General features: G+C 37.2%; 1 protein-coding gene across 1 annotated transcript; it reads left to right on the top strand.

Moving 5' to 3' along the window:
- The first annotated feature begins 596 nt into the window (after positions 1 to 596).
- On the top strand, positions 597 to 25,147 carry LOC121317734. Its single transcript, XM_041253880.1, has 13 exons — positions 597 to 780; positions 3,090 to 3,153; positions 5,228 to 5,249; positions 6,273 to 6,401; positions 11,740 to 11,898; positions 12,394 to 12,497; positions 16,437 to 16,495; positions 16,692 to 16,837; positions 21,509 to 21,730; positions 22,652 to 22,879; positions 23,891 to 24,025; positions 24,624 to 24,808; positions 25,076 to 25,147. Exons 2-13 carry the CDS (start codon positions 3,097 to 3,099, stop codon positions 25,145 to 25,147), a joined length of 1,518 nt encoding a protein of 505 aa, XP_041109814.1. The 5' UTR covers positions 597 to 780; positions 3,090 to 3,096.
- The last annotated feature ends 350 nt before the right edge of the window (positions 25,148 to 25,497 follow it).

Here is a 25,497-nt window from a genome sequence, read left to right on the forward strand (position 1 = left end):
TGCTGTATAAAAGTAGGACGGGCCCCTCTCTACATGATTGTCAGTTACATCTGGGTAGTACTGCAGCCTTTGACAGACTCTCATATAGACTGGTCATCAAAATGGAGATATTAGAGCAAAGGTGTCTGGATATCTGGGCCTCCTTGGGCATCCTTAGTGTGCCAACCCATACAGAGTGGCAACCTAATTCACTTAGAAAAACACTATAAATAAATTATACTTTAGTGAGTGTCTTGCGTCACAGAGATATTAGACATCTGGAACCACAGGGAGACTGGATTAAGACACTGGCATGTCTTTTATTAATTTATTATTATTATTATTATTATTATTATTATTATTATTATTATTATTATTATTATTCAGTATATTGCAATGTGCTCTGTTCATAACCTGTTGTTATTTTGCTGTAAAAATGAGGACAAATTTATAAGACAATTTAATATAAAAAAAAAGGAATGGAAAGTGGAATGGCATAGTGACTGATGGAATATTTACTTGACCAGATGGCAAAAGGCGATATTTTTAATGCAAATTTAAACCAGATACATGTGACGGAGAACTTATTTGGCTGGTAGAAGAGCACCAAGCTCCAAGAGTACGCTCACTTTGATTGTGATAACATCAGAGCTGGTGTTTTCCATTCAGCCTTTCATTGAGACGCTGAATAAGATCCTGAGAGATCCTTACTGTACAGCTGATTAGGAGAGTATGGATTATTTACCCTTCTGAAACTGAAGTAAGAATTCAGAACACTTGCAGTAACCATTTGCAACCGAGGTAAAGGTTTTATTTTATTTTTTAAACAATAAATAAAAAACAACGTTTCATTTTAAATGTTATTAACCTGTTGTTGAAATGAATGTTTTTCCAGTTTGGTTATTTCACAATTGGACATGTTGACAGTGAATTGTATTGTTTTCATGAGAGTTTTTATTAACTGCTGTATATATACAGTATGTGCCCTTTATGACCTGTAATTGCCAAACAGCTCTGCTGGTTGAAGTTTATCATTTCAATTAATTTTTTGTGTTTATTGGCAACAATAACCATGAATTGTGGAGTGAAGAAAACATATTTTAAATGTTATTTGTAAGATAGAAAAATAACTACACGTTTGTCATATATATATATATATATATATATATATATATATTGGTCATCTGACAATAACCAAAGAAAACCTGAAAAAATGACTATGTATGCATAGAAATACTTATGGGCTAAAGTATACACTGGCTCAGTTCTGGATGCAAAACCAAATTCCAGTACAAGAAACAACATTTGTTTAATTTCAATTATCTTTCTTAAAAACAAACAAACAAACAAACAATAATAATGAAATAATGTTAGTTTTACACACCAATTTCCAATTTTTTGTCGGCCACCAGCTCACTAGCAGTTGCTAGATTTTTCAACAAGAAATACCAGCCTGATTCTTATCATAACCAGCTGCAAACCCTAAAATTGAATTTAAGTCAAATGTAACTACAATTAGTTGATTAATACATTTTTAAAAAGGACATATAGATGGTTATTGTGTTTTGGGTGAAAACTTACTTACAATACCAGTATTGTTTGGTCACCAGTAACCAGTGAATGGTGAAAATGAAACAACATTGTTATACATATTTGAAATTAGAAAACTCAGATTTATAAGAGACATTGCAACGTTTTGTGATAAAGAATATTTTTAACACCAGACTTTTTTTGGGTGTGTGCTTAATATTATTCAGCTCTCTGTACTATTTGAGAGCATTCATTGTCAGGGTGCAACTGTGTTTCCTGGCTATAGTGATGTGTGCTTCACATGGTATATGTTAAAAATGATCAGTCATTGTCAACTGGGCCCGCATATGTGTTTAGGGGGAAAAAAATATCTTATTGCGCTGACTAGCAACCTGCTCTCGCTCGGTAAATGTTATTATAGCAATGTCTTCTTTAAAATGCTGCAATAGCAATGTCTTCTTTAAAATGGGGGTATTGTATTGTTTGATAACTTTCTCTGCAAACAGATGTAGCCAAAACTTTTTAAACCCTCTTTTCAAAACTTTTTAAACCCTCTTTTCAACAATCTCACGGAAAGGTAAACTTCATTTTTCTAGTTAATCTGCGGTTAAGTGAAAAGGCATTTTTTAAAAGGTTGCTGTAGTAACACTTTGCTCATGAGTCCTAGCTGTGAGGATCAACTCTCAACCCCACTCCCTTTCCACGTTCAACAATCCCAGTCAGTCTTTTTGCAGTACGCAGAGACCATATTCATTCCCACACCACATCTTCTCTGGTTAGCTTCCAAAACCGTTTTGGGTAATAAGGGACGACTTTAGAAGAAAAGTTAATCAAAAGGCCAAACTTCTGATGCAGCATCCTCAGTGTGTCATATTCTTTCAGAAGTCTGTCTGAAGTTGGGTATGATCTTGATCAACTCTAAATCTTGTTGTTTTCCAACATTCCGTCCACTTCGCTTCCAGAGTTAACCAGAATCTATAACAAATAGACAATAATGTTTTACTGTATTTACAAATATGTCTACTAAACATAAAAATTATTGAAATATGCTTTTTGTTAAATAAAATAAAATAAAAACAACACTGAAAATAAATGGCCTTGAATAATGGTGTATCTAATAAGATATTCACATCTTCACCCTCATAGTACGGTGCAAAAGCTCTTTATCTTACTGAATTCTCTGTATTTAACGCAAGCATTTGGATATGCGGGTATATTTGCAGTTACTTTTTACAGTTTAAAAATTGTTTTTGTTTTACACACAGACCATGGCATGTTTCACTTGCACGCCTTGGGCATCATTTGCTTTTTGTTCATCACTCGTAACCATTGTGGTGATGTGAAGTAACATCCATGCGATTTGTTTAAATATTTAAAAAGAAAACATATAAATGAAAGTGTATTTTCATTTTTCATCCAACTAAAGCTAAAAACAAACAAACACTTGGTCAGAATGAAGTTGTAACTATTAAAAAAAACAAAATGCTTTCTAAAAACTTTAATTTGGAAGTGTGATTATGGCAGGTGGTTTGAGGAAAGGTGACACATATTTTGTGCATATATATCTTTTTATTTTTCAGACACAAAATGAAGATCTCTCCTTTGGGTGTGCTGAGCTGCGCATTGTTTGTTCTTACCTTCCAGGTAAGGATCTCGATGTAGTTTAAACCTGGATAATACATTTTAAAACGGTACTAGAAAAGAACAGTGTCATTTTAAACTACGTGGTGACATCAGGTCAGATGTAGGAACAGAAAACAAAGGCAGCACTGCAGATATGGTGTGATGGCGCTTGCGCCATTTTATTTTTAACACAAAAAATAAATAAAATATTTGAACAAAAACAAACACTGCTCACAGAGCAAAAAGAAAAGGTTAAACAAAACAAAATCTTGAACACTAAAACACAGGTCTGGCTGGGCAGTAGCCTTCACTGATCCTATCTATTTTGTTTAGTTGAGTTTTAAAATAAATCTCTCCTCTCGCTCTCCCGTACTCTCCTCTACACCCACCATGAGCAGGGAGAGCTGCAGGTTTATATACCGTGGCAAAGGGGTTTAGCTAGCTGGTAATTATTCTATTACCCCTCGGCCACAATCTGCAAGTTATTTTTATTAATTATCCCTGGCAGAGGACAAGTTGTTACCTTGCCTCTGCCAGAACATACTCAAACAAAAACAACGCAGCGCTTCGCCTTCATGTATAAATAAATACGAAATACGACTTATCTAAATAAATACAATAAACACGGCTTTCGCTGTCATATTTCCATCTAATAAATCATAAAACACAAATACAAAGTAACACAGCACAGGGGCGGAGGGAGAGACCCTGTACTAAAAATAAATAAACACATTTAAATAGCAGGGCTTTACAACCATCCTGCTACACAGCCTTAATGCCACTCATGTTGCTCATGTAAACTGTTGTCTAAATTTGGGCTTAGATGAGTATATTTTAACTGAGGAATTTTGAAAATACCAGGTATGAAGAATGCTCTTTTTTTACATGCAGCTCACCTGTCTGAAGGGACAAGCGCTGAACTGCCTAGTCCTTATGGCATTGTAAAAAGTAATAGATTACTGCACAGTACCTTCAAAAGAGTTAGAATAACTACAGAATGAAATCTTAAAAAAGTGTCATGCAGAAGATATTTCATGAAAAACTTGAACAATAGTATTACTGTCATGGGCGGTGTGTGCAGAGGAATAACAAACTCACCCAAAAGCTTGTGTGTTATCTTCGTGTCCGCATACATACCATTAGTCATGGGTTTCATTCATCTCTATTTACCTGGCTTTTAGCTTGTCTATATAATCCCAAGAATTTGGACTGAAGAGCCATTCAAATGATGTGACAATATGTCTTTGACAACTACTTCTAGAGAGAGAGTAGGTGTGGGTGGCAGAGATCATTGTTACACAGTTTTTTTTTAAAAATTTTTAGGAGTCTAGAGTTTTTTATTGCTGGAATAAATATTAAATATTCAAACGTTGTTTTCATGTAATGTTTAATGCAAAGAAGACAAATGTATATATGTGTAATGCAATAAATAACACCTGAAGTAAATAAAATACATCCCACTGTAAATATAAGGGTTTTTTCCCCCTAGGAAGTGTAACATATCCATATATAATGTAAAATACAACACAGTTGTATTTACACACTGACAATTATAGAGTCCACACTTAAAAATCACCAGAATATCATCTTTAAATCTCATTTAGAGTTAAAAAAAGACACACACAGACATGATTAAACCACAAAAGAAGATTCTGTTCTACACACTTTGTCAGTTTGTGTTAGACTGTAAGGTTGTACATTGTCTATCTTTAAATGAGAATGCACATTTTTAATTGCCTAAAAGAATATAGCCATAATACCTGAACTAAATGTGTTGAGAACACAGAGCTTGTAATTCTCCTTTAGCGGTTTCATTTAGATTTATAAATACTTTATTCTCCATATATTTCACTTGTTATATAAACAGAATACTAAACAGAATAATCATTTTACTCATGGGGATAGCCATAAACAATCCACTTGCCCCCTTCAGGGGCTCGTCAGTTATTGAACTTTACCCACTCATGGAATATATACAGTACTCCATGAATGCTCATGGATCATCCTCTGTATATACAAGCTGTAAAAAGAAAGACAAAAAAAAATGGAATGGGAGCAAACTAAATATATTTTAATTGATATCTGTTTACAATAGGTCACAGTTACAGATGAAGCAAGTAAGTATTCTTTTATCTCTCTCTCTCTTTCTCTCTCTCTCTCTCTCTCTCTATATATATATATATATCTATATATATATATATATATATATATATATATATATATATATATATATATATATATATATATATATATATATATAATGAATTTACTTTTAGTTGGCTTCAAGCTTTTTGATTTATATAAATGTCTGTTTTTAGATCTTTTTTGAAAATATATATTTACAGCACATGTTTGTTTCCTGTTTGCTACATTTTGCTAATTTACATAGTACAAGTGTTGAACATAATTTTTTTTTTGATGGTCAATTTTAATGATTTACAATTGGCAAATCTTAATGCTGTCCTTCTTTAAGTCTGTATGGGTGAGTTATTGACCCATGTATTACATTACTCCATAAATTAAAAACACAATGAAATGAAATGGAGTTCATACATTTTAAGGCAGCAATATTAAGATCATTAGAATATACTCCACAACCTTCATTCATCTGCACTCTGCCTTGCCAGGAGACAAATAAATAAGTATTTAATTTCCAGTTATGAAATGTGGCATAAAAGCATCCAACATGTTGTGACACAGTGCTGCTGTGCTGTACTAATGCTGCAGTATTTTGGATGAAGAAACTTTGCTGCAGTGCTGCAGAATGTCCCTAATAATTAGGCAGTGTTGTGCATTGTAGTGCAATGAGTAAATGCAAGTGTAATGCTTTATTAAATTCCATTAATGACAATACCAATCATCTGATGATGCATTCCTTTCTTATTATACTGGAACAGTTCTCTGGAAATTATCTGACTGTAGCTAATGATGCATTATGGCAATGGTTCAAAGTGTATTACGTACTAATAATGAGTATTAAATATATATATATATATATTTTGTGGCTGGAGAGTGAAAAGATGTTGGGTGGTTAATACAGAATGGTAATGTGTACTGGGGGTGTCCATGGTACATTTTAATGGAACATGCACACAGGTATAAGAAATACATTTGTATAATCTGTCTGTTGCATTTTCCAGACTTATCAATGATGCCATATTATGCAGAGCTAACATTTGATGGAAAAATAACTGACAGAATCTTCCTCACTACCATCCTGACTGGTGATGCAAACAATGTCACCATAACCAACATTAGCATCACTACAGGTAGGTTCAATATTAATTGTATTTATTGCCAAATACAGTAGCTACACTTTTTTTTGTAATATTGCTGACTGTAACTGTCCGCTTCTATTTTGCTTTGCAGACACATGTTGTTATTCCATTGTATTTGGTTCCTATTGAGAAATCATGTGAGGCTGTGACCTTCCAGCTCTCTCAATTATATCTTCTTATACGCTGTGCCACTAAGGAGGCCAACAGAGTAGAAAGGTCATCGTGTCACTTTTCTTAAACAGGAACCAAGGATCTCTTTATTGGTTTCCAAAAAAATGGACTCAAGTATATAAAATAAAACATCTACTAAGACCAAGTTTTACTAAAAATAGATATGTGTAATACCTAAAAGTTTTATTTAATTAAGTATTAATGTATGTGGAAAATGTGGGAACACGGGGGGTTACCCTACAATACAATAAAAGACGGTATTCAATTCGAAGACGACCACCACTTACATTGGTATGGGATATTCCTGCTGTTCGGGTAGGTATTGCTGAGCTCTCTATACCAGAGCTGCCGAAAGTCCCCTTCCTGTGATGACGCACTAGGTCCTACCTATTGAGGGAATAAAACTGTCATTCGCAGGAAGATCCTCCTCTTTTTCCCTCTCAAGATGGTAGCGTAATACCTCTGTGTTTAGCTTAGTGTGGATAAGGAAAGAGCTTCTCAAGTCAAATTGAGTCTTGTTGTCTTTCCCTTGCATTTGTGCTGAAAGCCAGCTTGCTGCTTTTCTGGAATCAACGACTTAAAAGACGAGTCCTTTCTGTCTTTCAGCAGCCTCCTCGCTTGCGTGGTAGGCCGCTCTTTTTATCTGTCTGTCATATGTCATCCGTTAATGATTGTCTTTTCTTCTTCAGAGTACACTTGTCCTCCACGGGGCTAAGCCTTGCCATATCCTTGTTGTCGAGTAGACCCTACCGGCCACATAGGTCTGCCACCTCGGTGAGTCGGGCCTTGTAAGCAGTGTACTCTCTCTCCTTTTACTTTCTTTTTGGAGTACATGTGTCCTCCTTGGGGGTAGGCCTTGCCGTATCCCAGCTGTTGAGTGACTTTCCCAGCACGCTCTCCTCCATGGGGCTAGGTCTTGTCATATCCCCGTTATTGAGTAGACCCCTCTGGCCGCACAGGCCCTCCATCTTGATGAGTCGGACCTTGTAAACAAAAAGTGTACTGTATTTCACCGTATTTATTGTCTGCTTAAACTCACCCATCAAGGCTGCGACCGTGCATTCCCCTCCTGGTACACTCTATGCGCTGACCAGGTGTTTGTGTTGACCACGCGGTTAGGGTAGGCACATTGAGCAGCAGCCTCCCCGGTGCTGTGGTACCATGGCGCATGCGTAGCCTATGATACTATTATCTCGGAGCACATGTGCTTAGTTTAAGCGACACACGGTGCCCAGCGCCTCAGTGGTAGTGCATAACAGCATTGCACGGTAAGCGGTGCACTTAGTGCCCTAAGTTCAGTACTCCGTTCGGTACACTTTTATTCCTGCCTAACATCCTTAGCCTGTGCTCCACTCGGGCATACACTATGCGCTGCCACGTTGTGTGACTGCACGCGATCCAGGACCAGGTTATTGGTGCTCTGCACCACGGTGCAGCACCGTGTGCTCCCCTGTTCTGTTCTCCTGATTGCCTACCACAGCCACTTGAGCCAGTGTATCCACCCCAGTATATGCTATGTGCTACCCCAGGTTGTGTTGACGTCACTCTGTTAAGGCTGGGTGCCTTTCAGTGCTTCGGCACCCTCTGTGTTTAGATGCTCCATGCCTTGGTGCTTAGCGTCTCAGCATGTCAATAACACCTGCACTCGGTGCCCCCGATGCTTTGGTGCACCAGTAGAGTATTCTACCTCACTCAGTGTCTTCGGTGCATCTGCACCCTTAGTGTCTGAGTGCTTCAGTACACGGCTGAGCCACAGCGTTGGGAGCCCCTGGCCAGGAAGCAGGCTCAAGCTTTCACTGTGGCCCCAGCTCAGCCAATAATGCCGGCCCCAAAGCTGACCCAGCCTGTCGCCCGGCGGTCGCCCAGGATGTTACAGAATCGGATTTCAGCTTTGCTGAGGAGGTCCATGATGCGATTATGTCGCAGCCTCATGGGAAGGTGGCTCCTTCCTTCAAAAGCAGCCCCTATCTACCCTCACCATTACTTTGGACCACAGGTTGAGGAATTGCTGCAGTGCTCCCACCGAGAATGCAAGGCGCCTCGGCAGGCAGAGAACAAGACGCTGGCATCCAGTATACTCTTCAGGCTGTCCGGCTGGGCAAATGGTTTTTCACACTGGACCGAAGGGATGCGGATTCCAAGATTCAGCCTCTCCTGCTTTTGCTCCCCAAGGTGATCACAGCTTTCCACATTAACCAGTCTGTGGAACTGGAGTCTTTTCAACCCTCTCCGTTTGCTTCTACGGAGGATGAAAGATTAAATTTCCTCTGCCCAGTATGGGCATCGAGATGCTACGTGCATAGGACAAGAGCTCTGTGTCAATCTTACCAGCTCTTTCTGTCACAGCACACAGACCCTAGGACAGCCCCTCTTTAAGCAATGTCTGTCACACTGGATTGTGGAGACAGTTTCGACTGCATATGATGGTGCTGGCTTACCCCCACCTGGTAGGGTAGCCGCATACTCCACTAGAGGGTTGGCTACATCTTGGGCCCTTTAAGAAAAGGTGCCTCGATGTCTGACATTTGTACTGCGAGTAGCTGGGGTACGCCGCATACTTTCTTCAGGTTCTACCGTATTAATGTGGTAGGCCTTGCCTTGCCTTCTATAGGCACAAGGGTCCTTGACGGTATAAGGTCTCACCTCTAACCTCTGGGTTAGGCAGTGTTGTGTGTGCCTCATGTGCTGTCAATCCTTCTCCCTCATGACGGCTTTGATATACGTTATCCCATACCAGTGTAAGTGGTGGTCATCTTCGAATTGAAAGGGAAGGTTAGGTTACTTCAGTTGCCCTCACGGGTTCGATGGAAAAAGAGGAGGATCTTCCTGCGAATTACAGTTTTATTCCCTCGGTAGGTGGGACCGAGTGCGTCATCACAGGAAGGGGCCTTTCGGCAGCTCTAGTATAGAGAGCTCAGCAATACCTACCCGAAAGGCAGGAATATCCCATACCAATGTATGTGGTGGTCGTCTTCGAATTGAATACCGTCTTTTATTGTAACAAAAGTCTTTATTTAAAACAATAAGGTGCATTTATGTTGCTTGTTAACTATATTCATTACTTATTGCACAACATGTCAATTGATGCTGACAATTCATTCCAGTTCTGTGAGGTGGAAGACAAGGTGAAGCACTGTTGACCTGGGACATCTTAAAAGAATTCTAGAAAAAAAATACGACTGCTACAGTTGCTACTATGACTACGACTACGACTACTACGACTACTAATAATCGCATACCGGTTATTAAATAGGACTACTACTAAAACTACTACTACCGGCCGAGCGATCCAGCAGTGCAAAGCAGCGTTGCACCCAAACTCTTGTCAGGTATCTCGAGGGAGTTATCAGGACCGGCGAGCCATCTGCCCCCACACCCCCTACCCCCGGCTCTCCGGTCCTGCTGATCGAACCCAAGGCCCGAGCCCCCCCTCGGCCCGCCCTCGAGAACAACCTGAGCAGGATCTCGCAGTTCTCCTCGACCCCCTTGCCATCGACGTCAAGGAGGACCCTGTATGCGATGACGCTCCACACCCTCCATTTCCCCGCCCTCGTCTCCCGCCGAGACACCGCTTGGCGGGAGACCCTCCGACTGCCGGAGGGCGTCGGTCCCCAGTGGGAGGCCCTGTATTCCCTTCTGGTCTTCAGGGGAGCTAGGGACCTGGGATGGAGGGTCCTGCACGGAGCGCTCGCGTCGGGAGAGATCCTGCGTCACTTTACCGACTCGGACGGCCTTTCTGCGGACAGTCCGAGTCGGTGGTTTGACTCTACAGACCCTCTACTTCCCCTTCAGACTTCTGGAAGAACCTTCTGCTGCCAGTTCAGTTTCTGGCTTCATTTCTCCCCCACGCCATTCATATTTGTCATATTTATTTTCTTTGCGCCAGGCTGCAGCCGTTCTTCTTGCTTTTGAAGAACCTTCTGCTGCAGTTCTGGCTTCATTTCTCCCCCACCCTCTTCATATTTGGGCACCCTGTTCGCGGCTCCAACAAAAAGAGAGACCTCCTCGTCAATCTGCTCCTGGCTCTTGCTAAACTGGCCATTTACAAGACCAGGAAGCGTAAGATGAGCGGAGAAGGTCTCTTTGACTGCGGAGCCATGTTCAGGGCCGTCGTCCGTTCCCGGATTCATTTAGATCATGCCCACACGGAGTCTGCTGGCGACATGGCATCGTTTGTCGACCAGTGGAGCTCTGTACCACCTCCCCGTTTTCTTTAAATATTTAATTTGCAGTCTCTTTTTTTGACCGGTTTTCTTTATATTAGTTAAGGTCCGTCCTTTTTAGCACCCCCAAGGGTGCTAATTTGAATTTTTTTCCAGCTGTCCAAAGACAGTCCCATTATACGGGCCTTAAATAGGACTACTACGACTATGACTACTACTACTACTACTAATAATAATAAATAATAAATAATAATAATAATAATAATAATAATAATAATAATAATAATTTGAGGCTAATAGTTTGGTTAGTTGTGCTTAACATGCATTTATACAAACAATAATAGGCTATATGACAGGTTTACATTTGCAGCATCTTTTGCATTCTTTCTTGTCTTTGTATGTGCGTGCGTGCGTGCGTGCGTGCGTGCATGCGTGCATGCGTGCGTGTATAGTTTGGTACGGCTTTGCTGAGGAATAACGTGAGATTCCACCAGTTAAACAGGATCTTGACTGCTGAAATCCAGTAAAACACAAGCAAAATTCCTCCCCCGGTTTACATGGGATTTTACGGCTTTTTTATCATGAGAAAGCGATTGACCCTGCCCTAATAGTCATGCTGACTAAATCACTTTCTTTTGTTGTTTCATTATGTATTCACGTGACAACGTCACACAGTCATGACTGTATAATCGATTTTCACAGGCATGTAAACCCACCCATTGATTAATTAAATAGCATACAATACAAAAACATAAAAATATATACAAACTAAATATGCAGTTTGTAATCTTTTTAAAATAGTCTTGAGTTAAATATGATTTACTGTAAAACTTGTCCCACAAATAGCAACTATAGAAATGGTAATGGGAAAGGTAATGAGAATTACATTAACTTTCTTAATTTCGATTTAAGCTTCTGTGATATTTTACCTAGGACATTGTTTGGTGGTTTTTCCTAACAGCACAACATTTACATCCTCTATAACTATTTTATAGACTGCAGTGTCACTGGCCACGTAGCAGAATGCAGATGCCAACAAAACTATACTTGGAGTGGCCCTGTATGCATGTTGTACCCGCATTGCTGTTTGAACAAAATATTCTGCAGAATTAATGTATCAGATGACATACTAATGTGTCTACCTAAGAAAAGAGGTAAGTTATTTTCTATTGGATATAATGTGCCATTGTTTGTTATCCTCATATGCACACTACCATCTGTTTGACACATTTGCCAGGTAGATATAAGCTTGCCAACATTAAAATGAGTAAAAGCTAGACTTCAATTATTTTTCAAGGGATCTTTTTCTTACACTTAATTGTTAAAATAATTTTCAGTGAGTAAAGGGCTGCTTTCACATACTTTGAGTAGTACTAATCTTGATCTGCCAATTGGTCTGTGAGACCGGGTCCCTGATCATTTGTCCTCATGAAAGACTCTTGACTGGATCTGATTCTGTCTTCTTTGTATTATTGGGCAAAGAAACCTTGGTCTGACATTTCTATTAATTATGAATCAGAATTAAAATGAAAACTGTTCTCATTTTAAAAGATAACCAAAAGCTTGCAAATATATTAGGAAATAATGAATGCAAGAACACAAAACATACTAATTTCATTTTTTGAATATATGATTTTACAATTTTTCAGTAACTGTGAGGGGAACACTTACTATACCTGGCACATTTACAGAAGATCTTAATGACATTAAGAGTGTTGCCTACACAAACCTTTCAAAAAAGGTTGGAGACCAGGTATGTATAATACACCTGTATACCACAATGCACTTGCTATTATAGACTAGGTTTACAAAGAGATTTCGGACTCCATTAACATTGTTCTTTTTGTCAAAAGGAGTCAAAATCCAGGACAAAAAAAAAAAAAAAAAAAAAAAAAATTAAAAAAACACCTGATCTTCTCTAATGCATTTCAAATGTTGTGTTAAGAAATGCTTACGCAAAACGTTTCCATTGTAAACACAGCCAGTGTCAAAGGCACATTCAGGCATTTCACAACAGACACATATGAATGATCTCAAAATATGTTTGATCTGTTTATACATTTACAGTATTTATACTTAAAAATGTTAAATGTTAGTTAAGCTACTGTATACTCACCTCCAGACTGTTGCTGATAGCAACATTAAAACTGCAAGCATAACCGTGTAGCTTAATCTCTAAAGTCTTTATTTGTTGTCTCTAAACTCATAGCTTCAAATCCTACTGTTAGAATGTATTTAATACAAAGCACTTCTAAACATTGTCTTTATTAAAAAATTGCATTGATTTAAGTTAAGAATCGTACATCTCTTATCAGACAAATGTTATTTTAACTGGAAGTTCATATTGCAGTGAAGCAACGATGCTTAATAATACATAGTTAAACAGCAGTGCTTGGATTTGATTGGCAGCACTTTAGCACAGCACAAATATTTTTTGTGCTACGAGGGAATCTTAAGGGAAACATTTAACAAATAATTCCATTTCACCACCCTTGTAGACAAAAGTTAAGCATGACAAGTCAGTACATTTACATTAGTTAAACCCAGATGGCCATGGATAGTGACCAGAACGTTTTGTCTTTTAAAACAATGTTCTTCACTCACCGAACACACAACCCCAAGTGAGTGAAAACATGCTGCTTTTATGCAGCTGTACCGAGACTCGATTGCTAATCAATCATTCAATTGGAGTCTCGGTACAACTGCACGTGAATTAATCTAGTGCAATTTCCCGTGCTCACATATTATTACGTTTTACCTGCACATGAAGTGCTGTGCAATCCTCATGCCTAAATACAAATATACATTTTAAATCACGTGTTCATAACCCATATTATGTCTTGTGTGCCTAGTACGATACACCAACATTAACACAATACATACAACATATAATACATAAATATGCAGGGCACTCTGCCACACACCCACAATATTAGCATAGTCCCTCCTTAATTACCTTTAAGTTGTAAACCCATGTTGTGGCAAAAAAAGGACAGGTTCAAATTGATTTTTTCTAGGAACAATAGTGCTACAATCATTGTGTGCTGCCTCTAATTGTTGTAAACAGAGCCATTCTAATGCAATGTATAATAAAATATCTTCCCTGGCATGCTCCCCAAGATCTCCATCCCATTCAATAGGCTACTCCTGAGAGTTATTCTTTTTTTAACGAAACTGCATATACAAGGTCAGGGTGGGGCTCTGGCACTTATTTACAAATCACATTTGACTCCCATAGTGATTTCATTCAAGGAGTTTTCTTCATTTGAGCACCTTACTCATCAATTCCCCTCACCTTTGTCTTTGACTCTTTCTATTATCTATCATCTCCCGAAACACAACCTATCTTTTATTGGTGACTTTTCTGATTTTTCCACTCTATTCTGCACTGGTGCAGGTAAAATTTTCATTACAGGGATTTCAATATTCATGTTGATTCTCTCTCTTCCCTATGGTTCAAGATTTATTGTTTTGTTCTGGAGTGTATGGGACTCTCCCAGTCTGTTTTCCTCTACCCATACTCACGACATACCTTAAGTCTTTTGATTTCTCAGGGCTTGGAATCCTCCAGTCTCTGTATTACAGATACTACTAGCTCCGAGCAAGTTTTGCTTACTGTTGATCTGAATCTGCCCTCTCTTTACCCCAGAATAAAAAGTATATTTCATATCACCCTAAAAACAAGGTTATTCCATCTGTGAGCTCAGGTTTTTACTGGCTTTTCTAGTGATCAGACTGCTTCCACCAAAGTTGAAGATGCAGTTGCTCTTTATAACTCTAACTTGATCAATGTTGTTAATACATTTGCTCCCTGTTAGAACGTTTCCCTTTTCCCAATCTTCCCCTTGGTATACCACAAAACTTAGGGATTTAAAATCATCTGGACGCCGATTTCAGCATAGGTGGAGGGACACGGGTCTCACGGTACTCAGGGAAATCTGGAAATTGCATCTTAAAGAGTGCAGTTCAGAGCTAAAATTAACAAAAATTAATTATTACTCCTCCATCATGGGCAGGGGAGTCTATATGTCCTCTTTAGTATTTTTAATATGATTACATCCCACGCTGTCACCTCCTTTTAACCCTTAGCTGTCCATTTATTCAGCATTTATCAGGCGCATCAAGTCCAATTGATTTTCATACACGCTGTATATTTTACACACGCTGTTTAAAATAATTTTGGAGTAAAACAGGTTTAAAAGGCAGTGCATGGTAAAAGAACATCAGTACTGCATCTCCAGCCAAGCCCCACCCCTTGTTCGCTGAAGTTTTCACGTACCTCTTTATAGACGTGCATACTGATAAATCCTTTCCTGATCACCCATTGTATCACCAAAATCTTCAATAATGCGATCCACATAAGCACGTGTCCTATACGTTCTAATTCTTCTACAAGTAGTCCATGTTCTGCAGAGTTCTGTTCTTGGCCCTCTCCTTTTTAATATTTATATGAGATGTTATGCGGCAGCATGGGTTAAATCTTCACTCCTATGCTTTACTCTCCCAGGGCTTTCTGCTTGTATCTTGTTTGTATTCAAGTTTACAATGTCTATAAATAAATTTGTATATTGGGCATTATGATTGTGCAACGCCTTCGGACACTTTTGTGTGAATGGCGCTATATTTAAATTTAAATCAAATTTTAAAGTTCATAACATTATTATTATTATTATTATTATTATTATTATTATTATTATTATTATTATTATTATTATTACACCGTGTAACAAATTGTATTTATTTTTTTCTTCCTGGGTAGTAAGTGTTATTTTCTAATTGCTTATGCCTCAAAAGTATAGAAAATGGCTATTATTTCCCACAAACTTTGCTTTTGTGACCAGGACAGTGATATTTTGAAATATCACTATTTCCAATGAGAAAACAAGCGAATGTGTGTCTTTTCGTTCACATAAAGTCAGAAAAAAACAACATATGAATCAATATTACATGTATTTATACTAAAGTAATACAAACATGACTACAAAAGATTTAGAAGTGAGTAGTTTTTCGAGATTTACGATTATACTGTAAATTTACAGTGAAATCGTAAATGTCGAAAAACTACTCACTTCTAAATCTTTTGCTGACAGCAGCTTTGCTCTGAAACTGCTGTGCTGATGGTCCCTCCTCCTTCCCACCCAGATTGATTCTTTGTCTCTAGACTTGATTGACAGTCGTCACTGCCCTATGGAGAAAGAAGCTGATGCAATGCATTTTTCTGACATACTAGTTTTCCAGAAAAAAAAAAAGTAATAGCAAAAGTGACTCTTTACGATTGTTTTTTGGCACACATTGATCAGCACATGCCTAGTTTCCAGTACTAGTCTGGTTTCTGTTCACACCACATCACACAATGTATAATCTAGCCTTAAGTCTCACATTAATAGAGCAAAAAGTCTTTGTTTGATATTGAACTAGCACAGCTTGAAATGGTCTTCAGCAGTAAGGATTGTAACTAGGAACCTTGCTTAAAAATAAGTCTCAATGATGTGATGAAAAAGGCAATAATTGGAAACAAAATAACATAAATGATACATGGGAAAGATATTAATCTATTTAAAACACTTTCCATTTTACCTTTAAGAATGTTTACAATTTAAATTCATGGGATGCATGTGATTATGTAAATACAGGTTCCAAAGTAGTTTTCTGTTGTAAACAATAATGTACATGTCAATTTTTTGTGTTTCAGTTGAAGATACATTTCAGTGATTTGAATGAATTTAACTGTGTGAAAATCATTAGCTTCAGGTAAAAAAAAAAAAAAAAAATAATAAATAAATATATATATATATATATATATATATATATATATATATATATATATATATATATATATATACAAACACACACACACACACACACACACACACACAGATATATTTATATATGAATGCATGTTCCTTGTTTCTAACAGTCATTTTTGTTTTCATTTTTTAATATAAAGAGAACAAATCTATTCAAGCACAGGAAGCATTATTGTTGAATTTGTAATGCTCACGAATGCACCTTTCACCAATAAGATGCTTCTAGACAGAATGGACAATGCTTCTAGTTCATTGAATGGTAGTATGATGACAGTAAACACAACAGGTAAGCATTGCTTTTTAAAGGCATACACTTTATATTAGTATTTTCATCTGTGAATCAGCAACATGTGATTTTTTATTTGACTTATTTCCCATGGGAGGGGAAGGGGGGGTTGTAAATAAACAAGGGGATTACAGTGTTTAACATTTTTATTTGGAAGCACTTGCCTGGAAAAAAAAGATTTGTCTTTTAAATATCCCAGTGTATCCAGTTCATCATCCCTCCTGCAACAATGCTGGCTCTGTGACTAAAATTAGTGGCTTATTGTGCGAACAGAAAACCAGTATTGTTGCCGGAGGGAGCATAATCTGGGTACAGCAATCATTGGAAGGCCACAATTGGGATGGCAGTGTCAAACCACAACAATAGCTTTTGAATGTTTAAGTAGGAGTCTGGATTTCTGGCTATTACATTTTTTAATACGTCACTCAGTCTCTATTTATTTCAATATCCTACCACTATATTGCAGCCCTGGAGATTCAAAAGCAAAAAACCTAACACTTTGTCACTTTATCAGTGTTGTTGACCATGTTAGCTTGACAGCACAACTGTATTTCTATAAGGATCTAACTGAGGTTTATTATTTTAAGTAAAAAGGTTAAGTAAATGTATTTTTTAAAACTCACATTTAAACATAACAGCTTTCAAACATCGACAGCTCCTCTCACTCCCGCTCAGTTTGGGAAGTGAAGCATCAGCCAGCTTCCTTAATGCCACCACTCATAACTCTGAATGGATGGCTTCATAAAGATCCCTGCTATCATTGATTTTTTTCAAGTGCCCATTAAAAGAAGATTATTGATCTTATGAACTGGTGGTTCCACTGATCACTCTCCATTCTTTAATAAAACCAGCCAATGACAGCACTAGCAGGGAGAAACTGTAATTAAATTAGAACCCTCCTGGAGATAGTTGACAAAGCCTGGGGACCCCGAGTCCGGGAAAAATCCAGAGGTTAGGCAGGTATGGCTCACCTTGTAAGCGAGCGACCTCGCTGCCTTTATGAAAAATGCTTTCCTGTTAAATGTACAGACATACGGTATGCCTTTGTGTCTTTAAAGAACAATATGGGAGTCTATATTTTTCTTTATTGGTTCACATGTGGACCTGCATACCAGTTATGTGAACCCCTGGGAATAGCATAATGTCTCAAGCAATAAAATAAACAATTAAAAATTAATTTTAGAATATTAGTTGGTTATGGACAATTGTGGATTCTAGATTAACAAAGAACTGGAACTGTTGATTATTTTGGGAGAAGTATCTTCCAGCAATACGTCCGTCTTGTAAGACCAAGACCTAATGCTACAAGAGCCCACTAGTTCAAAAAGAAGCTCAATCCAATGTCAATCCCACTGAGGGGAAATACATCATTTAGGAGATCTATTATTTTTAAAATCATTAAATTCGCCTTCAAACAGATATAGCCGAGGAATACAATTTAATACATCTAAGCATGCAGTAAACCTAGTGAGTAAATGATATCAGAAACAGATGCCTACAATAGGATAAATATGCCTTTTGTACTCCAAAAAAAGCTTTGTTTTTAGAGACCCAGAGAACATGTAAAGAATATGATTTATTTTATCAGCCCCTTTAGAGCTTTACCTATGTTATAAATGCTGAACCTTAGACATTTTTGATAGTCTTCTTTTAGCTGACAAGCCGGACTCTATGTCGCAGTTTTAGAACATAAGAACATAAGAAAGTTTACAAACGAGAGGAGGCCATTTGGCCCATCTTGCTCGTTTGGTTGTTAGTAGCTTATTGATCCCAAAATCTCATCAAGCAGCTTCTTGAAGGATCCCAGGGTGTCTGCTTCAACAACATTACTGGGGAGTTGATTCCAGACCCTCACAATTCTCTGTGTAAAAAAGTGCCTCCTATTTTCTGTTCTGAATGCCCCTTTGTCTAAACTCCATTTGTGACCCCTGGTCCTTGTTTCTTTTTTCAGGCTGAAAAAGTCCCTTGGGTCAACACTGTCAATACCTTTTAGAATTTTGAATGCTTGAATTAGGTCGCCACGTAGTCTTCTTTGTTCAAGACTGAACAGATTCAATTCTTTCAGCCTGACTGCATATGACATGCCTTTTAAGCCCGGAATAATTCTGGTCGCTCTTCTTTGCACTCTTTCTAGAGCAGCAATATCTCTTTTATAGCGCGGTGACCAGAACTGCACACAATATTCAAGATGAGGTCTTACTAGTGCATTGTACAGTTTTAACATTACTTCCCTTGATTTAAATTCAACACTTTTCACAATGTATCCGAGCATCTTGTTAGCCTTTTTTATTGCTTCCCCACATTGTCTAGATGAAGACATTTCTGAGTCAACAAAAACTCCTAGGTCTTTTTAATAGATTCCTTCTCCAATTTCAGTATCTCCCATATGATATTTATAATGTACATTTCTATTTCCTGCGTGCAGTACCTTACACTTTTCTCTATTAAATGTCATTTGCCATGTGTCTGCCCAGTTCTAAATCTTGTCTAGATCATTTTGAATGGCCTTTGCTGCTGCAACAGTGTTTGCCACTCCTCCTACTTTTGTGTCGTCTGCAAATTTAACAAGTTTGCTTACTATACCAGAATCTAAATCATTAATGTAGATTAGGAATAGCAGAGGACCTAATACTGATCCCTGTGGTACACCACTGGTTTCCACACTCCTTTCTGAGGTTTTTCCTCTAATCAGTACTTTCTGTTTTCTACATGTTAACCACTCCCTAATCCATGTACATGTGTTTCCTTGAATCCCTACTGCGTTCAGTTTGAGAATTAATCTTTTGTGCGGGACTTTGTCAAAAGCTTTCTGGAAATCTAAATAAACCATGTCATATGCTTTGCAATTATCCATTATCGATGTTGCATCCTCAAAAAAATCAAGCAAGTTAGTTAGACACGATCTCCCTTTCCTAAAACCATGTTGACTGTCTCCCAGGACCCTGTTACCATAACGGTAATTTTCCATTTTGGATCTTATTATAGTTTCCATAAGTTTGCATATAATAGAAGTCAGTTCTGTGTACTCTTTCTGTGTACTTTCTTTTTGGTCCTTTTTTAATGCTCTGTAACGTGCCTTTTATCACTTTTTTCGCTGAATATTTTTTTAATTGAGCTATTAAACCATTTTGGCAATTTAGTTTTATATTTAGATTTGTCTACTTTAGGGATGTAATTGTTTTGCGCCTCTAGTACTACATTTTTGAAGAACAACCATCCTTCTTCTGTGGGTGTTTTCTCTATTTTACTCCAATCTACTTCTGTTAGTCTCTGTTTCATACCTTCATAGTTTGCTTTTCTAAAATTGTAAACCTTAGCTTTAGTCATTACTTTTGGGGTTTTAAAAAACACTTCAAATGAGACCATGTTGTGGTCTGAGTTTTCCAGTGGTTCTCTGACCTCTGTTTTAGTTATTCTATCTTCGTTATTTGAAAAGACTAAATCAAGGCATGCCTCCCCTCTAGTTGGTGCCTTGACAAATTGTGTTAGGAAGCAGTCATTTGTCATTTCCACCATTTCTATTTCATCCTTCGTGCTACCCACCGGGTTTTCCCATTTTATTTGGGGGAAGTTGAAATCCCCCATTAGTATGGCTTCTCCTTTGCTACATGCATTTCTAATGTCATTGTATAACAGATTATTGTGCTCACCGTCTGAATCTGGCGGTCTATAGCATGCTCCTATTATTATGCCCTTTGAATTTTTGTCCGTTATTCTGACCCATATTGATTCGGTTTTATTTTCTTTGTCCAGGTTTAACACCTGGGCTTCAAGACTGTTTCTTATGTATAGCACTATCCCTCCTCCTCTTCTGTCCTGCCTGTCTATACAGTGTATACCCACAAATATTATATTCGTCCCCATCATTCTCAGACAACCACGTTTCTGTAACACCTATCACATCATAGTTACCTGTTAGTGCAGTAGCTTCAAGTTCTAGAATTTTGTTTCTGATACTTCTAGCATTTAGATCAATACATTTAATGTTTGTCTTACCTGAGTTGTTGTCCTTGTTTTGATGCGGTCTTCCTTCTGTTTTTTTGTTGATTTCTCCCCCCTTCCTTTCTAGTTTAAATGCTTCTGAATGCTACAATATAAAGGATTATTTTTCTTTATAAAAGACAGTAAAACAATACAAATAACCTATGTTTATTATGGGCTTTTGGATATATTTTATTGCGTCTTTGAATGAAGAAAACTTTCTCATTTTAACCAACAAGCATTAAAATATAGTTCAAATTACACCAGTAGTAAACTATGATTACAAAAGAGCCTTGCCTCTCATACTTTTATTCCATTGGTGCCATTCTGCTTGATTGCATGCAGCTCTCATCTGCTGCCCCTGAGGGAAAGGCAGAGCTTCAGTACTGTACAATAGTGGTATACTATCAGGATGAAAAGACCCTGCCTCACATACTGGTTTCTAATCTTCAACTTCCCCAGCAGAAACATGCTGGGTGGGTATCTCCCAACCTTTGTACATCAATGTCTTCAATCCAAAGAGAAAAGTAGCTTTTCAATTATAAGCACTTGCTAAGGAGATATAATCTGATAAAGGCAATAAGTGAAGTAAGACAATATAAAGTGATCTTAATAAGAATGAAGATGAATATTAGTACTGAACCTAACAAATACATTATTCATATATTTACCATGTAACCCTTGAATTAGGAATTGTTAAAATCACCATCAACGAAGGAAATGGAAAGATTGTTAAATTTGGAGTTCCGGTTGTAATAGCTTGTACTCTGGAGGACAATACAGTGAACCCAAAATGGTTCTTGAGTCAAAACGACAAATTACTGGAAGTTGTACCAGGAAGTGGAGTGGAATTTGATTCTGTAGGACCAGTTTACAGCATTACCATTTGGAGCACCAGTGAAAGATGGGGAGGTATGTATACAGTTGTATTACTCTTCAATGCAAATTACTTGCTATGGAAGAGGCAAGCCATGTGATGAAATGGATTTGCCATAATATTCTCTTAGTGTGAGTAAATTTAAAGTCTATTGGCCACTTCTGCAATTACTGTGAAAAAAATAAACAAAGCAGCTGAGCGAGGAAAAATACGACCACGGGTCAAAGAGGGTGATATGGAGTACTGTATCCTAGATGTCTGTAATTGGTACAGTTTATGCCCTCCATTAGTTTTGAGGTGGTGCTCCATCATAAAGAAGGCAGCATATTCAAAGGGACACAAAACACTCAATACAAGATGGCCTCATTCAATTCAAAGTGACTTTATAATCACCCAGTGTAGCATTTAAAATATGCCTAGGGAATGAATATTTATGTTTCCTCCACAAGTGAGTACAGGTCAGATGAGCTTGCAGAGTTCAAATTCACATTGTCACATGATTTGAACAGAATAATAAAGAAGACTGATTCTTTGGTCAATCAAGGTAAAGACAGGTATAAAATGATAACAACTCAATATTGGAGGAACAGAACCCAGACCATTCAGAATAATTACAAATGATCATAAAATAGACAAATGGACATGCATACTTGTATACTAAAACATTCAGATCCTGAAAAGAAGTGAGGGAAATGTAAAAAGCAATTAGAATGACATTTGAAGCTAGCACTGGAGAAAAGAAGAATAGAAAAACAGATCAAAAGCACAGTGTCCTCTGTCGTTATGCACCGATACATATCAGCAGAACTGCATTTTAATTATTTGGGGGGTGAACAAATGTAACAGAAACAAAGATCTGCAGTTATTATTATAAAAAAACTGGAGGTATTGTTAAAATTTAATTCTGTTTTTTTTTTTTTTTTTTTTTTTTTGCCTGTTGAAATATGTTTTCCTAGGTATCTACACCTGTGAGTTTTCGCAAGGTTTAATAACACACAAAGGAGTTAAAACCCTTAATGTAGCTCTCTTACCAGATTATATTGTGGGTGTTGCAAACCCACAATTCCCTGACTGTGGGAACAAAACACCAATTCAAGTAAATTCAACTTGCAGTGTCAAAAAGAGCAATGAGACTTATACAGTGACATGGAATAATACAATTTCAAATCTGACAGTCGCTGAAGGTAAGACTCCTTATTAAATACAAGTTTTCTTGCTTATTGCTTTCAATGTCTCTGTCAACCGTACATAACTGTACAGTACCTGTGTGTACGGTATGTTGTATGACGTCCCATAGTCTGCATTATGAAGTTTGTGTTTTAAATGGTCAGATTTACTGTAGTACAGTTTTTTGGATTCATCAAATAATTTCAACCTTTCCATTAACCAATTCATATTTTAATTCATATTCTTAATATTTTTACCCCAAAGTGTAAATTAAAAAACTTTTTTCAAAAGGTAAAAAAACACACAATTAAATTCAAAGTTTACATTTGTAAAGTTTAACAAAGAATACATTGAACCTACAAATAACACCACCATTTTTTTTCAGTGAATTTTCGTAGCAATGTTAATACATATATACATGGAGTCAAACTGTAGTTACCATTTACTAACACTTACTACCACTTTTAGTCATATGCAACTCCATATGTTAGCAGCATTTATTCAACTGAGTGGTTCTTATTGGCTGGACATTCTTGACGGGGCTGATTATTTTTCGATGGACCACCAGTCTCACATGCTTGGATCCTTGTAAATAACAACTCTGTCAATTTCAGTCTGACTGACTGTATTACAATCACCTCTGTGCAGGTATTAACATAACATAACAAAACACAACCAGCTGCTACCTTTTGCCAGTGCGAGTGGAGCAGTGAAAACTCCATGGCTGTCTTCTTCAGATCACTTCAGCAGCTGTGTAGCCTCTTCTGAGAGTATGCTGTGTGCAAATATTTTTCTCTTGACTATCTCCTGGTCCTGGGGTTCATTTTGATTCATTTTCTAAAAGTACTGTATTGAGGATTAATGTGGAAGGTAGTTATAGGTTTGTGTTTGGTTAAGACTGGGGGCTATTTTATTCCGGGGTTAAATTGATGTGACTTAAGGAAAAAGGAGATAATTCATATCAAAATCAATGTCCTTTTACTGTTTTTTTAGGTTATTGTGTAACTAAGTCTATTTTATCTTTTCAGACGCCTATACATCAGTCTATAGAATAACAGTCAATTGTGCTACTGTTACTCTCAATGATATTACTGTAACGTGTTCATATAAAAACACTATGGGGCAAGTGAAATCACAAGACATAAACATTTCAATTATTAAAGGTAAGTTTTCATCTTAAAATAGTAATAATTGTACTAATTTTAATTTAAGGATTTCATTACAATCTTTTCACTAAAGCCAAAAGGGATAGTTAGTTTCCTAAAAAGTAAGTTTTAAGCACCAAGGTCCGATACAGCTATGATTTCCAGCTAGATAATTGACTGCGGCTACAATTATCCTAGCTGGAATAACCACTGCAGAGGAAATTCATTATATAATAAACTGAAATATAGGGTTAGAATTTGTATATACAGTGTGTGTGTGTGTGTGTGTGTGTGTATATATATATATATTGCAACCTCTGTGTCCACAGCATAGTCACTCAAACTATGAAAGAAGTAAATCAATATCATACTATCTATGCTGATTCCATTACTAATATAACTTATTTTCTCTGAAACAGTGATGTCATGAACTGAAATCCCTGCAGTAAGGGATTCAATATCCAAATCTCATCGCTCCCATAAGACATGATTCAAACTGTAAATACCAAAGCATACATATTCAAATGAAAACATTAAACTGAGGACTGTGTGACAACAACCTTTCAATTGAAATATCATAAACATTGATTTGATGTTGCTTCCCTCAAAATTCCAGGTGGTGATAATGTTTGTCCAGAAGATGGAGATTGGCCATTAAGCAAAAGTGGTAAAGTGGCAGTTCTGCAGTGTTTACCTACTGAAGTGGGGACAAGAACACGGAAATGTGAAGGAAGCAAATGGGAAAAAGCAGTGGAAGACTGCATCGACCAAAAATTATATGAAATACTTCAAAGAGCAGAGGTAAACTTTAACAAAGCTCTTTGCCTGTACTGGATATCTATTTAACAAGCTGGTATTAGCTTTTGCCTTGTCAATACAGTACTAAAAAAAAAACATTTTAAACTGTAATGTAATATTTTTCTGGGATTGGTTTTATAGATGTAGGAAGTTTTTCTCATGTTGAGGTCTTCTCAAATCTTTGTTACAAGCAAGTGAGAGACTTTTGTACATATTCAGAGCAGGTCAGATGTCTCAGTGTATCTCTTTTAGTATATTTATGTACCACAGGCTAAGATTGGTGCTGGTACTGTCCCAAAAATCTTTAAAAACATTGTCTATTTAAAATTCTTCAATTCATGAAAAATAATTTAAAAACATGTAACTACCTTTTGATTTTTTAAATGAAGGGGACATCAGGGTAAATATGGTGTGAAATGGTCCTGTGTGGTATGTATAGTACAAGGCTAGTAACTTAATGGTCTAAAATATTTAGTTATATTCAGAATACAAAAGAACATAATTTACAGTTACTTACCCCAGCTTGTACAGCATGCCTCCCATCATCTTTCTTGACTTTACATATGCCAAGTGACAAGACAATACTCTGAATACACTGATTGTTTAAATAATTATTATTCTTCATAACATTGATGTTTTTAGGGTTCATGTTGATTCGATGTGATTTCCAATACAGACAAAACTTTGTAGTT

Source organism: Polyodon spathula, chromosome 6, assembly GCF_017654505.1.
Source record: "Polyodon spathula isolate WHYD16114869_AA chromosome 6, ASM1765450v1, whole genome shotgun sequence".
NCBI lineage: Eukaryota > Metazoa > Chordata > Actinopteri > Acipenseriformes > Polyodontidae > Polyodon > Polyodon spathula.